Below are 18,038 nucleotides of genomic sequence, written 5' to 3' on the forward strand. Positions count from 1 at the left end.
TGGAAGTGAAAGAGACGCTCACCACACACAAGTACGCCCCGTCTTATCCCGACAGAGAGGCCGCACTACTGACTAAAATGGCAGCCACACAGGAAGATGCAGCAGCAATAAAAAAGACGTGGCCAACCTGCTCGAAGAAATACGCAACATGAGGGCCATCATTGGAGGAAGGGTTGATAAAATCACCCAAAGGATTGATAAGATGGAGGAGCGCCTATAGGAAGTAGAACACAATCAGACCTCCTTGTCTACCTTAGAGGCACAAATGGACCGACGGATACGGGAAATAGAGATGAGGGACGAAGACGTTCTCCTGAAGTCGGAACAACTTGAGGATCTTCGGAATTCCGGACTGGGATGGGGAGTCGGTATTAGACCTGAAGAGGACCCTTCACGAAATCACAAAGTTGGTATTTGAAGACAACGCCGAGGCGAAAATTGAGAGGATTCACAGAGCGGGGGGTACCCCGGGGGATCCCAGGTCCGTGCTGGTGCAGTTTCACAATTATAGAGAAAGCAAAGCAGAAAGGCCTGATCACCCTGTACTCAGCAAGAGTGACAATCTTCCAGGACCTGTCCTCTTTGACACTGTGGTGGAAGCGGATGTGCATGCCCCTGACAAAGTGGCTACAGGATAAGGGAGTGAGGTACAGATGGGGCTTCCCGTTCTCCATCTCTTTCGAATTGGATGGCCAGAAGCATAAGTTAAGAACTGAACAAGAGACCAGGAGAGCACTGACCGAATTTCTGGGGGCACCAGAGGACGAGACAAACTGTGGTGAAAGGTCAGAGGATTACAGGCAATGCCGGATTCAGAGGCCGAGGAGGAGAAGGATGCCTGGTTTAATACATCGCCAGCTGCAGACTCTTGAAGTGTAATTAATCTGCAAGCTGGTGATGGACCTTGCAGAGTAGGTGACAGGGAGGCCCGATGCGGAGGATGGATCCCGACAAGAATTTTTGGGGGAGGAGGGTTATTAGGTGATATAGGGATGGGACAATTGCTCAGCCCCGAGAAAGTCTTGATTTATATGGCTGGGATGGCAGGGGATCGGAGGGAGGGGGCTCAAAGGTAAGGGGTAGGAACGTGGGAAGGACTGCACAAGGGGCAGTCCCGGCTGGTGGTCACCCTGGTGTTGTTTACCGGGAAGTGTTGTACGCCCTTTGGAGGGGAGAGGGGCAGAGGGGTGGAAGGGAGGGAAGGGGGATGAGAAAGGGGTCTTCTTCAAGTTCTATTGTGAGGGAGGTGTGGAGGCAGAGTTAAGGTCGTGGATGTCTAGGGTGGCAGAGAGTGAGAAGGGTGTGGTCGGTAGAGAATGACAGTGATTCCAGGGGTGCAGGCGGGTTCTCATCTCAGGGTGGGGATGTTAAACGCTAAATAGATGAATTCTCCCACAAAAAGGTCATTGGTGGTCAGGGAATTCCGCAGGGTGGGTCTAGATGTGATGTTCCTCCAGGAGACCAGGTACGCCAGAGGAAAGGAAAGGAAGATTCTGGGGGGGAAGGTGGACCAGACGTACTGGGGGTCGGGTCTGCTGAGGAGAGCGGGGGTGGGGATCCTCCTAGGGAAGGGGCTGGGAATGGAGGTCACTAAGGTTTGGTCAGACGTAGAGGGTAGGGCCCTATTGATTGTGGGGAATATTGTGAAGGTCTGTTTCACCTTTGCAACACTATATTGCCCCAACTAAAGCCAGAAACGGTTTTTGATGAAGACTCTTCCAAAAATGATGCTTGAGGTTTCGAGACATATAATCCTCGAGGGTGACTTCAATTTATAGCCAGATGCTAAACTGGATAGGCAGGTGGGCAGGATGGGGACACAGGACCCTTGGGGTAGGGGGCACGTAGAAGTCACGGAACTGTTGGGGGTCTATTGACTTAGAGATGAATGGCGTCACAACCACCCAAATTAAAAAAGGGTACACCTTGTACTCAGCCCCTGCATGGTACATACACTAGAATTGGTTACACCTATTTCTCACGGGGCCTGTGGGACGCTGTGCAGGGAGCAGAGATCTCGGCGGTCGCATGGTCTGATCATGACATGGTAATAGTTGACCTAGATATGGGTGACTTACTGCACAAGGGATCAAAGTGGAGATGCAATGAGTCACTGTGGAAGGACCCAGTGTTTCAAGCTGAAATTACAGAAGAAATAGTGGAATATGTCAGAATTAACGATACAGGAGAGGTCTCTAGGAAGACAGTTTGGGAGGCAGTAAAGGCTACATGGAGAGGGCTACTCATAAGGTAGGGATCCGTGAAAAAAGGGAAAGGGCCTTACTTGAGAACAGGCTGAGGAAGGAGATAATACATCTAGGCAGAGAGGCATGGACAGCCAGCGAGGTGAGGGAGGACGCAGCCCAGGAAGCAAGGAGGAAGAGGGAGGAGCTTAGAATCCTGGATGAGGGCCAAACGGTGAGGAAATTACAGGTCCTGAGACAAAAGTTCTATGAGAAAGGAGACAAGGCGGATGCACTGCTGGCAGCCAGGTTACAGGTGCAGCGCGAGGAAAGGTGGGTGGCGACTATAGAGGAGAGGGAGGCAGCAGGGAAAGCAGAGAAGATGGGGATCCAGGATGAATTTGCACATTTTATGAGACTCTATATAAATCTGAGGCCAGACCGGACGTGGGGTCCATATCGTCCTACTTAGCCGACACCTGGATGCCGGGGCTATCGTATGAAAAGACAGCATTATTGGAAGCTCCGATAACGGCGGAGGAAGTCAAGAGGGCGGTGATGAGATTACCTCCTGGGATATCACTGGAGGAAGATGGGTACACAGCAGGCTTTTATAGGTCATTTATTTTCCTGCTTCTTCTCTTCATGGTAGATCTTTTTAATGAGCTCTTGGAGACCGGGGTAGCTCCCGAATCATTCTCCCGGGCTTTCATAACTGTGATTCATAAGGAGGCCAAAGATCCTCAGAGATGTGGGTCTTACCGCCCCATCTCTCTGTTGAACATAGTTGGCAAGATTTACACACGAGTTCTGGCAGCCAGGCTTGAGGTCCACATGCCACACTTAATACACTCTAACCAGGAGGGCTTTATAATGGAAAGACAGGGGTCTGACATGATGCAGAAGACTCTCCACTTGATTCACGAGTGATGGGAGATGAAAGATGGAGGGTGATCAGGCCCTTCTCTCAGTGGATGTAGAGAAGGCGTTCGACAGGGTGGAATGGGGGTTCCTGGAGTCGGTCATGGATAGGATGGGCTTGGGACACAGGTTTAGAAGGCGGGTGTTGTCGGTGTATACCTCCCTGAGGGTGTCAGTAGCGGTCAATGGGGAGTACTCCCGATGGTTCGATTTAAGTAGGGGCACAAGGCAGAGTTGCCCTCTCTTGCTGATTTTATTTGCTCCCTCCCTAGAACCGCTGGTGCAAATAATATGAGGGGACCACCATGTAGAAGGTCTTAATGTCTGAGGTTTGGAGTATAAACTGGTGCTCTACGCGAACGATATGCTGTTGCACCTCAAGAACACCTTAGTGTCTGTTCCAAGGGTGTTACAGTTGATCGAGCTATATGAAGTATTATCATGATTTAAGGTTAACAGAGCAAAAGCGGTACTGTTTCCACTGAAGGTGGGTGAAGAAGGGGAGGTGGATAGAATTGCCCCACTGGGTTTGAAGGTTCGACACACTGTGCTAACGATGTCCTGGCTGGGGCGGTTGAATGCATTAAAGATGGTCTGCCTACCAAGGTTTTTGTATGTATTCCAGATGCTCTCGATCTCTCTCCTGGAGTCATTCATCAGGGAGACAAAGGGGGCGATGTGCACGTTTTTGTGGCAGGGTAAGAAACCAAGAGTGGCTCACGATGTTCTTGTACTCCCCAAAGAGAAGGGGTGGGTTTGACTCTTGAATTTGAAAATATATTACGAGGCGGCACAGTTGAGGATACTTATTCCCCATCTCAGCATACAGAAGGAACTCCAGTGGGTAGTACTGGATAATACCAATATGACCCCTGCCACAGTAGGGAGTGGCCGTGGCCACCGGCTAGGACCCTACCCTGTAAAATCCGAGAACATCCGATCCTGGGAACCATATGGGTAATTTGGAGGGAAAGGGTGGAGATGCTTGGAGTAACCACATGGCAACACCCACCCCCTGAGTCTCCTCTGGGCACCCGTAATCAGGGAGGAGATACCGAACCCAAAGAGATTCCAATCGTGGTATGAGGCGGGGTTGGAGAGGGTGGGACAACTTTGAAAGGCTGGGACCTTAATCACAATAGCGGACCGGGAGGAAGTGCTGGGCATAGGGGTGCGCTCGGTTTTCTCATATCTTCAACTCAAGGGGGTCCTCACGAGTGCCAAATGAAAATAGAAGATACAAAGGGTACTCACCTCCTTTGAACAAATCTTAGAATAAGGAAGTGGAAAAAAGGGCTTGATCTCAGCCATGTACAGGGCATTTGTGACCGTGGGGAAGGGGTCAACTGAGAGCTTGAGACGGAGATGGGAAAAGGATATGGGAAGAGAAATCGACCCTTAGCTCTGGGAGAGGATGCGTATGGTGGTCTCCCAGACCTTGATAGCGTGTGAATATAAATTGCATGCTATTAAGCTACTCCACAGGTGGCAATATGACCCGGTTAAGTTATCGAAGAAGTTCCAGACTATGAGCCGTTTCTGCTGGCGTCTCTGTGGAGAGAGGGCCGATTACTGCCATATGTGGTGCAGATGTCCCCGTATTCAAGTGTTTTGGGATGGGGTCCTGGGGTGGATCAAAGATGTGGACGGGATCCTGTGCACTAAAACGCTGTTGTTGATATTGATTCTATGGGGTGAATTAATGACCAGATACCTTGCAGGATGATATAAGATTGTCACAGTTGAACACTTGCTAAACACTTGCTATTTTTAGGGAAGGAGTGAACTTGTCCCCCGGGATGGGATAATTCCCCAACAAAGGAAGGACCCACTCAGTGGGATGGCACTACAGGAGTACTGGTGACCTTGGACATTGACTCGAATACTAGGCTAAGTCTTATCTATATCACACTAAAAAGTTAATAGTTTTGTTTGAAATACTCTGAAGACCTAACAGAGGGGGCAGGGGGTTTGAAAAGTTTGCTATGTTGGGAAACCGTATTGTCGGGAGGTGGGTGCTTGTGATGTTTATGGAACTGTAAACTCTTGTGTTTCCCTGTTTTTGTTAATGTTGTGAAAATGAAATAAAAAATAAATTTAAAAAATAAAAAGCTAAAGCCCTGAAAGGTGAGAGCAGACCTGTTTGCAAATATGTTAACAAGTTGCACAATTAAGTGAACTGCAGTGAAATACCATTTAGTTATGGATTGCCATGCCATGAACTGATAGGCTGAAAAACCCTACATTGTCCTCTACATTGTGCTAATAAATGATATATAAGGTAAGGGCCTGAATCATATACAATACATAAAAAAGCATATAGGTGATAACATGCTGGTACACAAGAAGCAACAGTTCATGCTCACCTTGCTCATGATGCCCCCCTCAGAGTGCCATAGGATGGAGCTGTCTTTGATGAAGAGTTGAGGGCCTGGTGGAGCCCCAAGGTCATAACGCCCGACTTCAATGTTTCTCATGGATCCATTAGGAAAGTAAACCGTGTTCATTATATCATACTCAGCCCGCACATCCCCTTTGTCATCAAACGATAACTCATCTCCAGCAGGTGTCTTGGATTGTAGATTCCGGAGGTACCTGTTCAGCTGATAAAAAGCAAAAAGTGAATTCAGGCTAATGATCCACCATCCACTAGGTCATTTGGGTGAAGGATGTAATTAATGCTAACTTAAGTTAGCATATGTGTTTATCTAGCAACATATTCCATTAGTCCTTGGATTTCCTGCTACCTTTGGCAACAATATTTTCTTGAAACCAGCATATTATTGACAATCTTCTCCATTATTAATTGATCGGCAGGTCTTAAGCTACAGGACCAAGACAGTGTCAATCTTCTACTATAGAAAAGAGAAGTCACGCAAGAGTGATATTTCAGTTTTTGCCATATTCCAGTTTTCTCTAATAGAAATGTGATGTTTACAGAACCTATTATACCATGATATATAGATATATACCAAGATATACAGATATACTAGCTTAAGTACCCGGCTTCGCCCAGTATGTCCATTGCCAGATTTGTTTTCATATTCCACTGAAAAAGATGAACAGATATTGTTGTTTGCCACAAAGGTAAAATGCAATACATGTTAATTTCACTAATACATTGAACACCACATTTTTATTTATCTCCGATTTAACTTCTCACATTAATGTCCTATTTGTATGCTTACTCTGTTTATATGCAGTGTTTTTAACAGTGATGGCCATTTCCGCTGCTAAACACACTGCAAATAATCAGAGTAAGCATACAAATATGATATTCATGGGAGTGTCTAGAGAATATTAGCTATATGCTGATTCTCTTTTATCTTGGTGTTTTGTCAACAGTTTGCTCCATTAACAATGAATTAATATCCGTAAACAACTACTCCTGAAGAAAGTCCCGCTTCCATCAAGAGGACTGAAACATGTTGAGTTTACAGTCCAGGAATCATCCTAGGCTGGTTATATAAAAATATTTAGAGATCGTGATTGATCTAAAAATCTTGACCTAATAGGATTCACCCCTATAGGCTGTTTTTACCCATTAATGAATGTGTATACCGTTTTAGAAAACACTGATTGTGTGTTTTTGTGTTTTCATTACCATTGTGGATTGTGTCTTCAGAGTGTTATGATGAATGTATTAATGATGTACACTTTTTCAAATTTTATGAAATCTTTATTCTATAACCATTAAAAATAAATATATGTTGTGAAGAAAGTATGAGATCGTCTTGATAGAGAGTTACTGTTGACAATTACCTTTGTCCTACCTTCCTTGTATTTAGAGACACCTTCTAAGGCACAAATCCTGTCATGTGCCTGTATGGTGCCTTTCGAGCCTAGGGCCACGAGCCCTTCACCTTTTCCACAATGTCCCTGCCCCCTCGGCTAAGCCCTTCCATTCCACAGGAACCCCGTCATGCCGTTCAACATGTTCATGCTGCCGACGCCATCATTATGAACATGCCGAACTGGTAAGCTCTATTGCAGACCATGCCTGAGACTCTGAACTTTTAAGTGCTGTATTCATTATTGCATACCGACCCTACCCTCTGGTATTTGACACATATCCATATATTCTTAAACGTTCTAATTTGCCATAAATTGTGCATTAACTGTAACCCCCGCCTTTGCTACTATGTCATTCCTATCTCCCCCTATGACTTCTGTTTCTACACTGCACTAGCCTAGTCTTGTGTTAGCTGATGTGCCTTACTATACTAGCCTTGACCCTACGCTATCTGATGTGCCCTACTGCACTAGCCTAGCCTTGTGTTAGCTGATGTGCCCTACTGCACTAGCCTAGCCTTGTGTTAGCTGATGTGCCCTACTGTACTAGCCTAGCCTTGTGTTAGCTGATGTGCTCTACTGTACTAGCCTAATCTTGTGTTAGCTGATGTGCCCTACTGTACTAGCCTTGGCCCTACGCTATCCGATGTGCTCTACTGCACTAGCATAGCCTTGTGTTAGCTAATGTGCCCTACTGTACCAGCCTGGCCCTACACTATTTGATGTGCCCTACTGCACTAGCCTTGGCCCTACGCTATCAGATGTGCCTTACTGTACTAGCTTAGCCTTGTGTTAGCTGATGTGCCCTACTGTACTAGCCTGGCATTATGCTATTTGAGACCACACTGCACTAGCCTTGCCCAATATTGTGTGATACCTTCCTGAACCAGTCCACTCCTATACCTTACACCTGCCGCCTACAGGTCATTTCCCATAGCAATTTGGATATGACTTCGCCCCTACTCAATCTGCCCACCTGCTTACTAGCCATCCTTACCACACTTGCTGCCCTACCTACAATGGCAGCCATCCACTATCGACTCCCAACAGCTTGGGAACAGTCTAGCAAGACGTATACCCAGCCCCCAACCCAACAGTCTTCAGAGCCCATCTCCTGAACATATCAGAGTCAGGTCTGCCCCACTACTCTAAGAAACCTTAGACTAGGATCCAGAATGCCCAAGCCACCATGAGCCCACCTTTCTCAAGGTCACTCCAAGACGGAATCTACACGAGTACCGTTCGACCCCTGTATAACCTATCATATCATATCATATCATAAGTAAACCTAGTGTTAGGCAGAATCCTCTGCAGTACCCTAAGGGAACACTACAGGTGATTAGGTCTACAAGTGGCAGTACAATTTCACCTTTGGTACAAGCCCGTACTACACAGTTATAGTGGTAGCAGTAGGTGAGCAGCCAGACTTATCTCAAGAGCAAAATGAGCAGTAATAGGAATTGCACAAAGGGCTACAATTACTGTGACTTAAGCAAACACTGACTCAAGGTTTCTGGTTAAAAAATATAAGTACATTTATGTTTAAACCATCTGTTCACAAAACACTTCACTTCTATTAAACAAAACCACTCTCTAAAATATACTACACATAACCAATTCCTTTGGTTTAGGTCAATTCAAGTTAAGTACATTTAGGATTTGACAGACCGGTGTTGTGAAACAAAAGACGTTACCGGGGGTTAAGAAACACTCACTTTTTGACAGTAATGACAGTTTGGTCTTACGAAAGAAAAGCGTAGCCGCAGGAAGAATTGTAACCGCAGTCAAACACCGTTAGCACATTGAATACAAAACAGGGAATAGTGGAGAAACATCATAGGCAATACTTTTGTCAAGGCACTAACATCAGAGGACGTGTTCTGAAATACAGATAAAGTCAATAGACTTGCGCCAGTGTCAAATGAAGCAGGGCTCTGTTGCCCAGGATCACACAATAGAACAGTTTGAGCTTAACGTTGCCAGGAGTACTTGGATATTGTCAAAAGGAGGCAAAAGTTATAAGAGGGAAGGAAGAAAGGACAAGCCTTCGGCAAGGAAAATGGTTCACCCCGATTCCTCAAGGTCGGACGGAGAGAACAACCAAATTGACACAGTACCTTATTCAAATGAAGAAAAGCTGGTGCCACGGCAGTTGTTCCTGGTAATTCCTGCAGACTCACGGTTCCTGGATTTCAGTCGTGGGGACAAGAAGGAGGACGTCTGGAGCAATCTTCACTACCCAGGGATGAGGCCAGCAGCAGCAAAGCAACAGTGAATAAAAGGTGCGCTCCTTTGAAACAGGAGAGGGCTCTTCTGATGGCTATCCGAACCACTACAGCTTCGTGCAGCGATTTCAACCCAGGAGAGGATTCTCTGGCTGTAGAAAGGTGAGCTGGTTGATCCCACCAGGCTCAGGGAAGACGACTCCAGACTGGATCTCCTCTGTCGTTGAAGGGTAGATGTCTCAGGACTGCAGCAGGACTTCACCGGGACTCGGGAGGTGCAGCAGCCGTCTTCTTCTCTGCTTCTCTTCGTTCTTGTAGTTCCAGTGGCGACTCTGACTTCCAGCCCAAGAATCCTGCCTTTTATGCAAAAATCCCCCATTCACACAGCCTGCCTGTCAATAACACAGCAGGGGGGTTGTCCAGCCCGGACAACCCCTCCAGCCAATGGACACAAAGTGCAACTTGGGTCTCCAAGGAGACCCTGTGCAGGGGGTGACTAAACCCTTCCCTCACATTCAGCCCACCTAGACACCCAGACGCCAAAGGAGGGCTTCTTCGTAGAAGCCCACCAAAGGTCGGCGAACAAAGAAGGCAAAACTGGTTTGCCACACAAAGTAAAACACAAGAAGGATATTAACACAAAGAAATGGCGGATAACCCCTACCGGAGCCACACGAAAGAGTATTTGGTCAAGTGGGTTTATGTTTGAGGCTAATATAGTAGCCTAAAACAGTACCGCGTTTATGTAGTATAATGGCGGTAGAAAAGATAGGGTTGATACCACTGCCACAAGCCAAGTCTGAGTGTTAAGGGAGCGAAACAAATCTCCAAGAGTCGCAGACAAAAAGGAGTAGGAATTAACCCCTTCCAATACTCCATGTAAGATGGGGCGTATTGGGTCTGCAGTTTAAATGACTACATAAAGTAAATGGCAACTTTACCTGTTTCTGGGGGACAGTAGTCAGCCCCAGAAAAATGGAGTCAGTGGGAAGTCTCAAAGACAACCCTGTGTCACTGCACTGAAGGTGCATTGTAACACACACAAAAAGTGGGGCTCATGGAGTGGTGTAGCTCCAGAGCCCAAGATCACACAAACCGTAGAAATACACGTAGAAAAACCCATGTAAGAGTGGGGGAAAGGTTCACACTCTTACCAGTTGGAAAAAATAAACCCCGAAAATCCAACAAAGCTGCTGAGGGACTCACTAGGTGAGGGAAATTAGCCATAAATGAGAATACTCCCTAACACCCGCCCCCCCCCCCCAGACTAAGGGACAGGAGGATTTAACCCACTCCTGAATAGATCTCATACCTCTAGTTGGTAATAAACATCCTATAGATACCATCAGCATTTTGGTGGTGACTTGCTGCTCTGTGCTCAATGGTAAAATCAAACCCTTGCAGGCAGATTGAGCATCTTAGTAGTTTGGGGTTTTCCCCTTTCATTTGCATCAGCCATCTCAAGGGTTGGTGGTCAGTCTGAATAATGAAAGTAGATCCATACAAGTCTGGTTGAATCTTCTTCAGTGACCACACAATAGCAAAACATTTGCTTTCTATTGTTGCCCACCTTGTCTCAGGATCCTTTAACTTCCTGCTGATTAAAAAAATGGGATGTTGCCTACCTTTCTCATCGAGTTGATTAAGGACTGCACCTATACCTGCGTTTGAAACATCAGTTTGTACAATGAAGGGTTGGTGGTAGTCAGGAGCTCTTAGGACTGGAGCTTGACAAAGGGCTTTCTTCAGGCCTTCAAAGGCTTGAGTGCACTCCTCATTCCATCTGACCTTTTTAGGAAATTTTGGAGAGAAGATAACATTCAAGGGAGAAGCTATGGACCCATAGTTCTCTATGAAGTTCCTGTAATACTCAGTGAGACCTAGTAAGGCTCTCACTTGGGTTTGGGTAGTAGGGTTGGCCCAGTTTTGTACAGCTTGTACTTTGCTAGGCAATGGCCTTATTTCACCTCCTCCTACCTCATGTCCAAGGTAGACCACTTTGCTCTGACCAATTTGACATTTACTTGCCTTCATGGTCAGATGGGACTGCTCAAGAGCCTGCAAAACATACCCTAGGTAATCAATATGTTCTTTCCATGTAGGGCTGAACACTGCAATGTCATCCAAGTATGTCATGCGGAAGTCCTCCATCTCTTTCAGAACATGATTGACCATCCTCTGAAATGTAGCAGGTGCATTCTTTAGTCCAAAAGGCAGTACCTTAAACTGGTAGAGGCCTGCTGGGGTGGAGAATGCAGAAAAATTGAGCCAATGGGAAGTCTCACACACAACCCTGTGTCTTTGCACTGAAGGTGCTGTGTAACACACACAAAAAGTGGGGCTCATGGAGTGGTGTAGCTCCAGAGCCCAAGATCACGCAAACTGTAGAAATACACATAGCAAAACATATGTAAGAGTGGGGGAAGGGTTCACACTCTTACCAGGTGGAAAAAAATACACCCTAGAAATCCAGCAAAGCTGCTGAGGCACTCACTAGGTGAGGGAAATTAGCCATAAATGAGAATTCTCCCAAACACCTAGCTATACTCAGAAACCTTGCTCTTAATCATCCGAAACCCTTATCTGCATTGACCACACCAGTGTTACCTTGAAAGAAACACAGAACCTTAAGGGAGGCCTCATCAACGCTACATCATTGATTGCCCATGCCTCCGAAATCATCATCTATAACCAGCTCAATTTCCTAGCAGTAACTGAAACATGGCTGCACAAAGCGGCTGGTCCAGCCTTAATGCTCGCCATTCCTCCTAACTTCACCATCTTTAGAAAGGACAGAGAAACCTCCAAAGGAGGTGGTATAGCCTTCATCTGCAGAGTTGACTTCACTATAAAAGAAGTAGATCATATGTCTATGCCCTCAGCAGAACTACTCTCCCTCAAATTAGGTATCTCTGCCTCACTCACTGTGCACCTCATCTATAGACCTCCAGGCTCACTAGGTTCTTTTGAAGAAGACATAACCACCCTTCTCAACACCAATGCTAAACCGGGGACTCAAATCACCCTACTTGGTGACTTCAATTTAGGATATAATGACCCTAAAGACTCTAATGCCACAATCCTAGCCAACACAATATTGGAAGCAAGCCCGACCATCCGAAACAACGGCCCAACACATGTCAAAGGCTGTACTCTGGACTGGGTGACAGATATTAACTGCACCTCCATCATAACGGCTATTGAGCCATGTGTATGGACTGATCATCATCTGATCTTGTTGACCATCTCCGACTTACCTCAATCTAAAACAACCAAACTACCAGCACCTCCAGACCTTACACGTTGTAAAAAAAACACAACAGTCACAAATCTCCTCCCTCTGATTCAGCCCATCACCAATGACTCCAATCTCATCACCAACCCTAATGATCTGGTTGACTTGTATAACAACACTATCAACTCAGCTATGGACTTCATAGCGCCACTTAAACTAAGTAAATCTAAACCTCACCCCACCTTAACACTTGGTTCACCCCAAGCCTAAAATCCTTGCGCAAAGAGAAAAGACAAGCAGAAACCCGATGGAAAAAAAAACACCCTTCATAACAAAAATCTCCTCACTACCCTCACCAATGGTTACAAGAAACAAATCGTTCAGGTGAAAAAAGAGACCTTTAATGATAGAATTAAAAAAGCAAATTCCAACACTAGGGAAATCTTCACCATCCTTAGAGAACTAGAATCCCCTATCTCACCCATAGACTCCTGAACCAAAGATAAAATGTGGTGTACCAACATTCAAAATGACCCATGCAATAAAATCACTATGTTACAAGACATAATCTCTGCCAAAAGATCCTCCCTCCACAACATTGCACTCTCCACTCAAGAGGCCATCCTACAGGAACTCGTGTCAACCAAACTAAACCACACAACCAATTTAACTTTAGAGCTATTTCCATTGTAGAAGCTATGCATATCATTACATCGCTTAAACCTTCTCGCTGTCTTGGTGACACATGTCTGGCCCCTATTATCGCTGCTCAAGAACTAGCCCCTGTCGTCACCTCCTTTATCAACTCCTCCTTCAAATCATGTTCTGTGCCCACCAACCTCAAAGATGCCTGGATACTACCCCTCCTAAAAAAACCTAACCTAGACCCCAATGTCCCTACTAATTACAGACCCATAACAACAGTTATGTTCCTTCTGAAAATCTTAGATAAAGCTGCCTATCTACAGATCCAAGCCTACATGGAGATTAATAACCTACTGGGCACTAGACAATACGGATTCAGACCGAGACATGGAACCGAGACGTCCCTCCTTGATCTCAAAAACCAACTAGATGAGCGTAGAGACAAAGGAGACATATCCATTCTTTGACTCCTAGATCTATCAGCCGCTTTCGACTTGGTAGATCATAAAGTACTCTGGAACCATCTTAAATCAGCTGCCAGCTTCTCTACTAAGGCCACGGCATGGTAAAATTCATTCCTGGATAATAGAACCATAGGAGTCTTCTCGCCTATTTTAGCCGCTGACCCAGTTCCCATCACCTGTGGTGTTCCTCAGGCGTCATGCATCTCCCCTACTTTGTATAATATTTTTACAAAACCCCTCTTGGATATTATGGACAGACTGGGTGTCTCATATACTAATTATGCTGATGACACCCAGATCCTCATCCCAATCCAAGGAGATTACGACAAAGATTCCATCCTCATAAACAAAATCTACCAAATCATTCAAACTTGAATGGCCACACACGGATTATGTATTAACGATGATAAAACCAAGCTTTTAGTGATTGGATCCACTAGTAAATTAAACAAACTCCCCCACCTATACAAATACATCATTATTGATAGTATCAAAATCAATGTAGCCAAGGAAGTTAAAACATTAGGATTCTACTTAGACTCAGCTCTCAACCTTAACAAGCAAGTGAATGCCACAGCCTCCGCAACCAGTTACACTTGCAAGCTTATTCACGCATGTAAATTATTTATGTCTACGGACAGCTGCATCACTATCGCACAAGCCCTTATCCTATCTAAACTAGACTATTGTAACGCACTGTATCTAGGCACCAGCAAACACAACACCCAAAACTCCAACCCTTGCAAAACAACGCCCTCAGAACAGCACTAGGCATTCCCAAAGGACAACATATCTCTGACCAAAGAAGAACCGTTAACTGGCTGTCCATCAATGACAGTATCAAACTTAAAACCCTGAACATTACACACTGCCTTGATAACAAAGCACCCGCTTACCTCACTGAGAAATGTACTAGGTACACATCTGTACGCCCCATTAGAAAGGTCCAAACTAACAGCATCAGAATCCCAAATTTTAATCTGAAAAGAACAGGAGGTTCAAGCTTCCCAGTATTGGCTGCAAATCTATGGAACTCTATCCCGGATCCACTTAGAGCCATTCCTTCCTTCCACTTGTTCAAAACCAATGTTAAACTCTGGCTACAAACTAACAACTGCTGACACCTCTCCGGTTTTCAAGACATCACCCTCCACTTGCCTTGTTCTAATCCTCTTTATACCTCTGATAACTGTAAATATTTCCTAATATCCTGTATGTAACTTGTAAAATATGCCTGTAACTGTAACATAAGAATTGTAAAAATCATGCAACAATAACATGTAACTGTAACATAAGAGATGTTAGATATTTATGTAACTGTAATTTAAGATTTTTCACAAGCGTCCAAATGCCTAACAGCCCAGTCTGCTCTATAAATAAATAAACAATACAATACAATACAATAAAAGAAAAAAGACCAGTTCAGCACAGACAGCGCTATGATGAGCACTTTCTAGAAATGACCTGTAGAAAGGGGCTTAACTTGTGTCTCATAAACAGCACACATAAAGTCGAGCACTTCCCAATTCGATGGTCCCTCTTCTGACCACTAAAGAAACACTGCCATCTACAATACTACATTGCTTGACAGTGCTTGAACCCACTTAATGTAATCCACTGGTAAACAACAGTGAGCAATCTGGCGCCCCAAAAGAGATTGCTGACCACTAAATTGTTTTAAGGTGTTACCATTCATAGTCCTATTGCCGAATAACTCAGGTCAATCATTAATGGTCCCACTGAAAATGGCTCTACACAGATAAAAGGGACCCCTATTATGAAAAGGTACTGGGGTCAATCAAACGATGTACAACAAAATGCTCCGATCGTAAAGAAATAACTATATAATGTATTCAGTAAAACAAATTTGTTAAAGGGACGTTATGGTTAAGTTGCGCTACTAAAAACCTATGACATTCAGTAAAAAAACGTTGTTAAAGTGACGTTATGGTTGAAAGTAAAACCGAAAACCCCCTGAAATTCACTTGTTATGGTAAACTAAGCAACCATAACTCGCGCCACCGCCGTGCATTGCTAAGACTAACACCCAGGACATCAAAGATGACATCACAAATGTCATTGATGACATCACTGATGACATCACATGTGCATTTACTTTTCATGAAAAGTCTGTACAAGGGATTCTTATTATAATGTTAACAAAAAAAGTGTCAAGGATCATTGGAATAGATGTCATGAGCTATGAAGTGCATTAAGCAATGCATTGATATAAATAGCATTGTGTTATGAAGTTCTTTACAGTATAATAAGCTACTTGTGTATAAACATAAGCATTGTGTGCAGCATACATGATGGAGATGCAATATTCATAATCTTCCCACGATGAATAGTGAAACGATAAATGCTTTCTTATTACAGTTTTGTGTACTGTGCAAAATGTAATAAGTAGCTAATAAAACCCACTTACTATTTAATTTCATTATTACATACAAAACACAAAGACAAAACAACACATACAAATATGAGTATATACAGGGAAAGTGAAGTACGCAAAAAAGCAGCAGTAGAACCAGAAAGTGTTCATAACCTAACTGATTATCTTTATGCACAGAAATGATTGTTCTGCTTCAAACCTACTACTTCCCTATGTATAACTATCACATGATGTGACTGCACCCTAAATAAAGTGAATGTGAATACAAATATGAGCATATCCAGAAAAAACAGCAGAACAATAAGAAAGTGTTAATAACCTTAATGATTGTCTTCATACACAGAAAGCATTGCTATCTTTTAAGTGTGTATTTTCCCTATGTATATGTTTTATATGCCGTGAGTGAACCCCAAACGAATTACTGTAAGAACATATTTGAAGTATAAGTCTACAAATATAGTACTTTTTGATTTTTTTGTTCCTAACTATTACTGGCCAAGATATATCACTAAAGGAAAAAAGAGGGAGCCAGACATGTGATGTCATCAATGATGTCATCAATGACATGTTTGATGTCATCTTTGATGTCCTGGGTGTTAGTCTTAGCAATGCATGGTGGTGGCGCGAGTTATGGTTGCTTAGCTTACCATAACTAGCAAATTTCAGGGGGTTTTCGATTTTACTTTCAACCATAACGTCCCTTTAAGAACTTTTTTACTGAATTTCATAGGTTTTTAGTAGCGCAACATAACCATAACCTCCCTTTATCAAAGATTTTTTTGCTGACTATACATATACAGAGTGTGAATTTGATAGATGTTTACTAGGATTCCCTTACTTTATATACATGTAACATAGAATATATTGAACCCCTTGCTAGGGCTTTTTTTTTATGTCCACGGACGGTGCATATGTCCGCAGACAGACACGGACAACATCAACGCTACCCAAAAACTTAGGGGGTATCTTAGATTGTTCTAGCATGCATATAAACACAGAACAAGTTCAAAAAGCAGTACATAAACACATTAGATGTAATAATAAATAATAAGTGCAACCTATATATGTAACACATCAACCATCCATTTAAATACCATATGTACTAAAATGGAACATACCAAAACAAAAAAAGATATGCTTCCAGCATAATTACCTCACAGAACCTGCACACCTAGGAGCAACAGCAGACCTACACAACAGTAAGAACACAACTTACCAGAAACTAGTAAGTAAACTTCATTTTTCTTATATATTTCTAAACCTTCTGTAATTGGTACACTAAAAGTAATATAATATTTTTTAAACAGAAATGGCCAGTACTTTTGAATGGCTTGAGGAAAATTTCCCATGTGAGGAAATGTCTGAAGAAAGTGATACTAATGGTAGACACTTCTCTATATAAGCAAATTAATAATCATTACGTTATGTGTACTTAACATATATATATTTTTTTAACAGACCATACAAACATTGAAAATAATACACCAAAGGAGACATTAGAAAATACTATGCAACACATGAAACAAACAATGGAAATGCTTATGCAAAATTTCTATCTTTTGAAACATTTTGTGAAAGACCACATAAAAGAAAAAATTAAATATCATTGTCCAACGTGCACCTGTTCCCCCTCTCCATGTCCCAGTCAACTATGCCCAAACCCTCAACACGAAGAAAAACGTTTTGATGAGACCTCCATTTCTTCATCCCCTCCCATCCATCCTCTCCAAACCCCTAATTCCCCTGTATTTGTGTCAGTTTCTGCTTCCCCATCTCTGTCATAAATTTTATATCTGTATATAATTAAAACAATATTATGTATGTTTTAAATCAGTCCTTTGTGTCTTTTTATCTTTTAAAAAGGCAGTTGGGATGTCTGCAGACAGCGCGGGTGTCCGCAATTAACCAAAATGAGGGTGTCGTATTGTCCGCAAGCAAGATGAAACTGTTCTTAGAACACGCGCGGTGTCCGGGATGTCCGCAATTAACCAAAATGGAGGTGTCCTAAGGACACTATACCTGTCCGCAATGTCCGCAAGCAAGATGGAATTGTTCTTAGAACACACCCGATGTCTGGGATGTCCGAAATTAACCAAAATGGAGGTGTTCTAAGGACACTATACCTGTGCGTACTGTCCGCAGGCAAGATGAAACTGTTCATAGAACACGCGCAGTGCC

At 43.7% G+C, this 18,038-nt stretch overlaps 1 protein-coding gene across 1 annotated transcript in view; it reads right to left on the reverse strand.

Moving 5' to 3' along the window:
• Window positions 1–11,296, reverse strand: part of LOC138510683 (vomeronasal type-2 receptor 26-like) — a 118,014-nt gene extending 106,718 nt beyond the window's left edge. Inside the window, exons 1-2 of the mRNA XM_069626461.1 lie at window positions 11,193–11,296; window positions 5,471–5,699 (exon numbers count right to left, since the gene is read on the reverse strand). Coding sequence (XP_069482562.1) covers window positions 5,471–5,699; window positions 11,193–11,296 — 333 coding nt within the window. The remainder of the gene's footprint in view (window positions 1–5,470; window positions 5,700–11,192) is intronic.
• Window positions 11,297–18,038: the final 6,742 nt, after the last annotated feature.

Source organism: Ambystoma mexicanum, chromosome 6p (assembly GCF_040938575.1).
Source record: "Ambystoma mexicanum isolate Mex_15411 chromosome 6p, UKY_AmexF1_1, whole genome shotgun sequence".
NCBI classification, from domain to species: Eukaryota; Metazoa; Chordata; class Amphibia; order Caudata; family Ambystomatidae; genus Ambystoma; species Ambystoma mexicanum.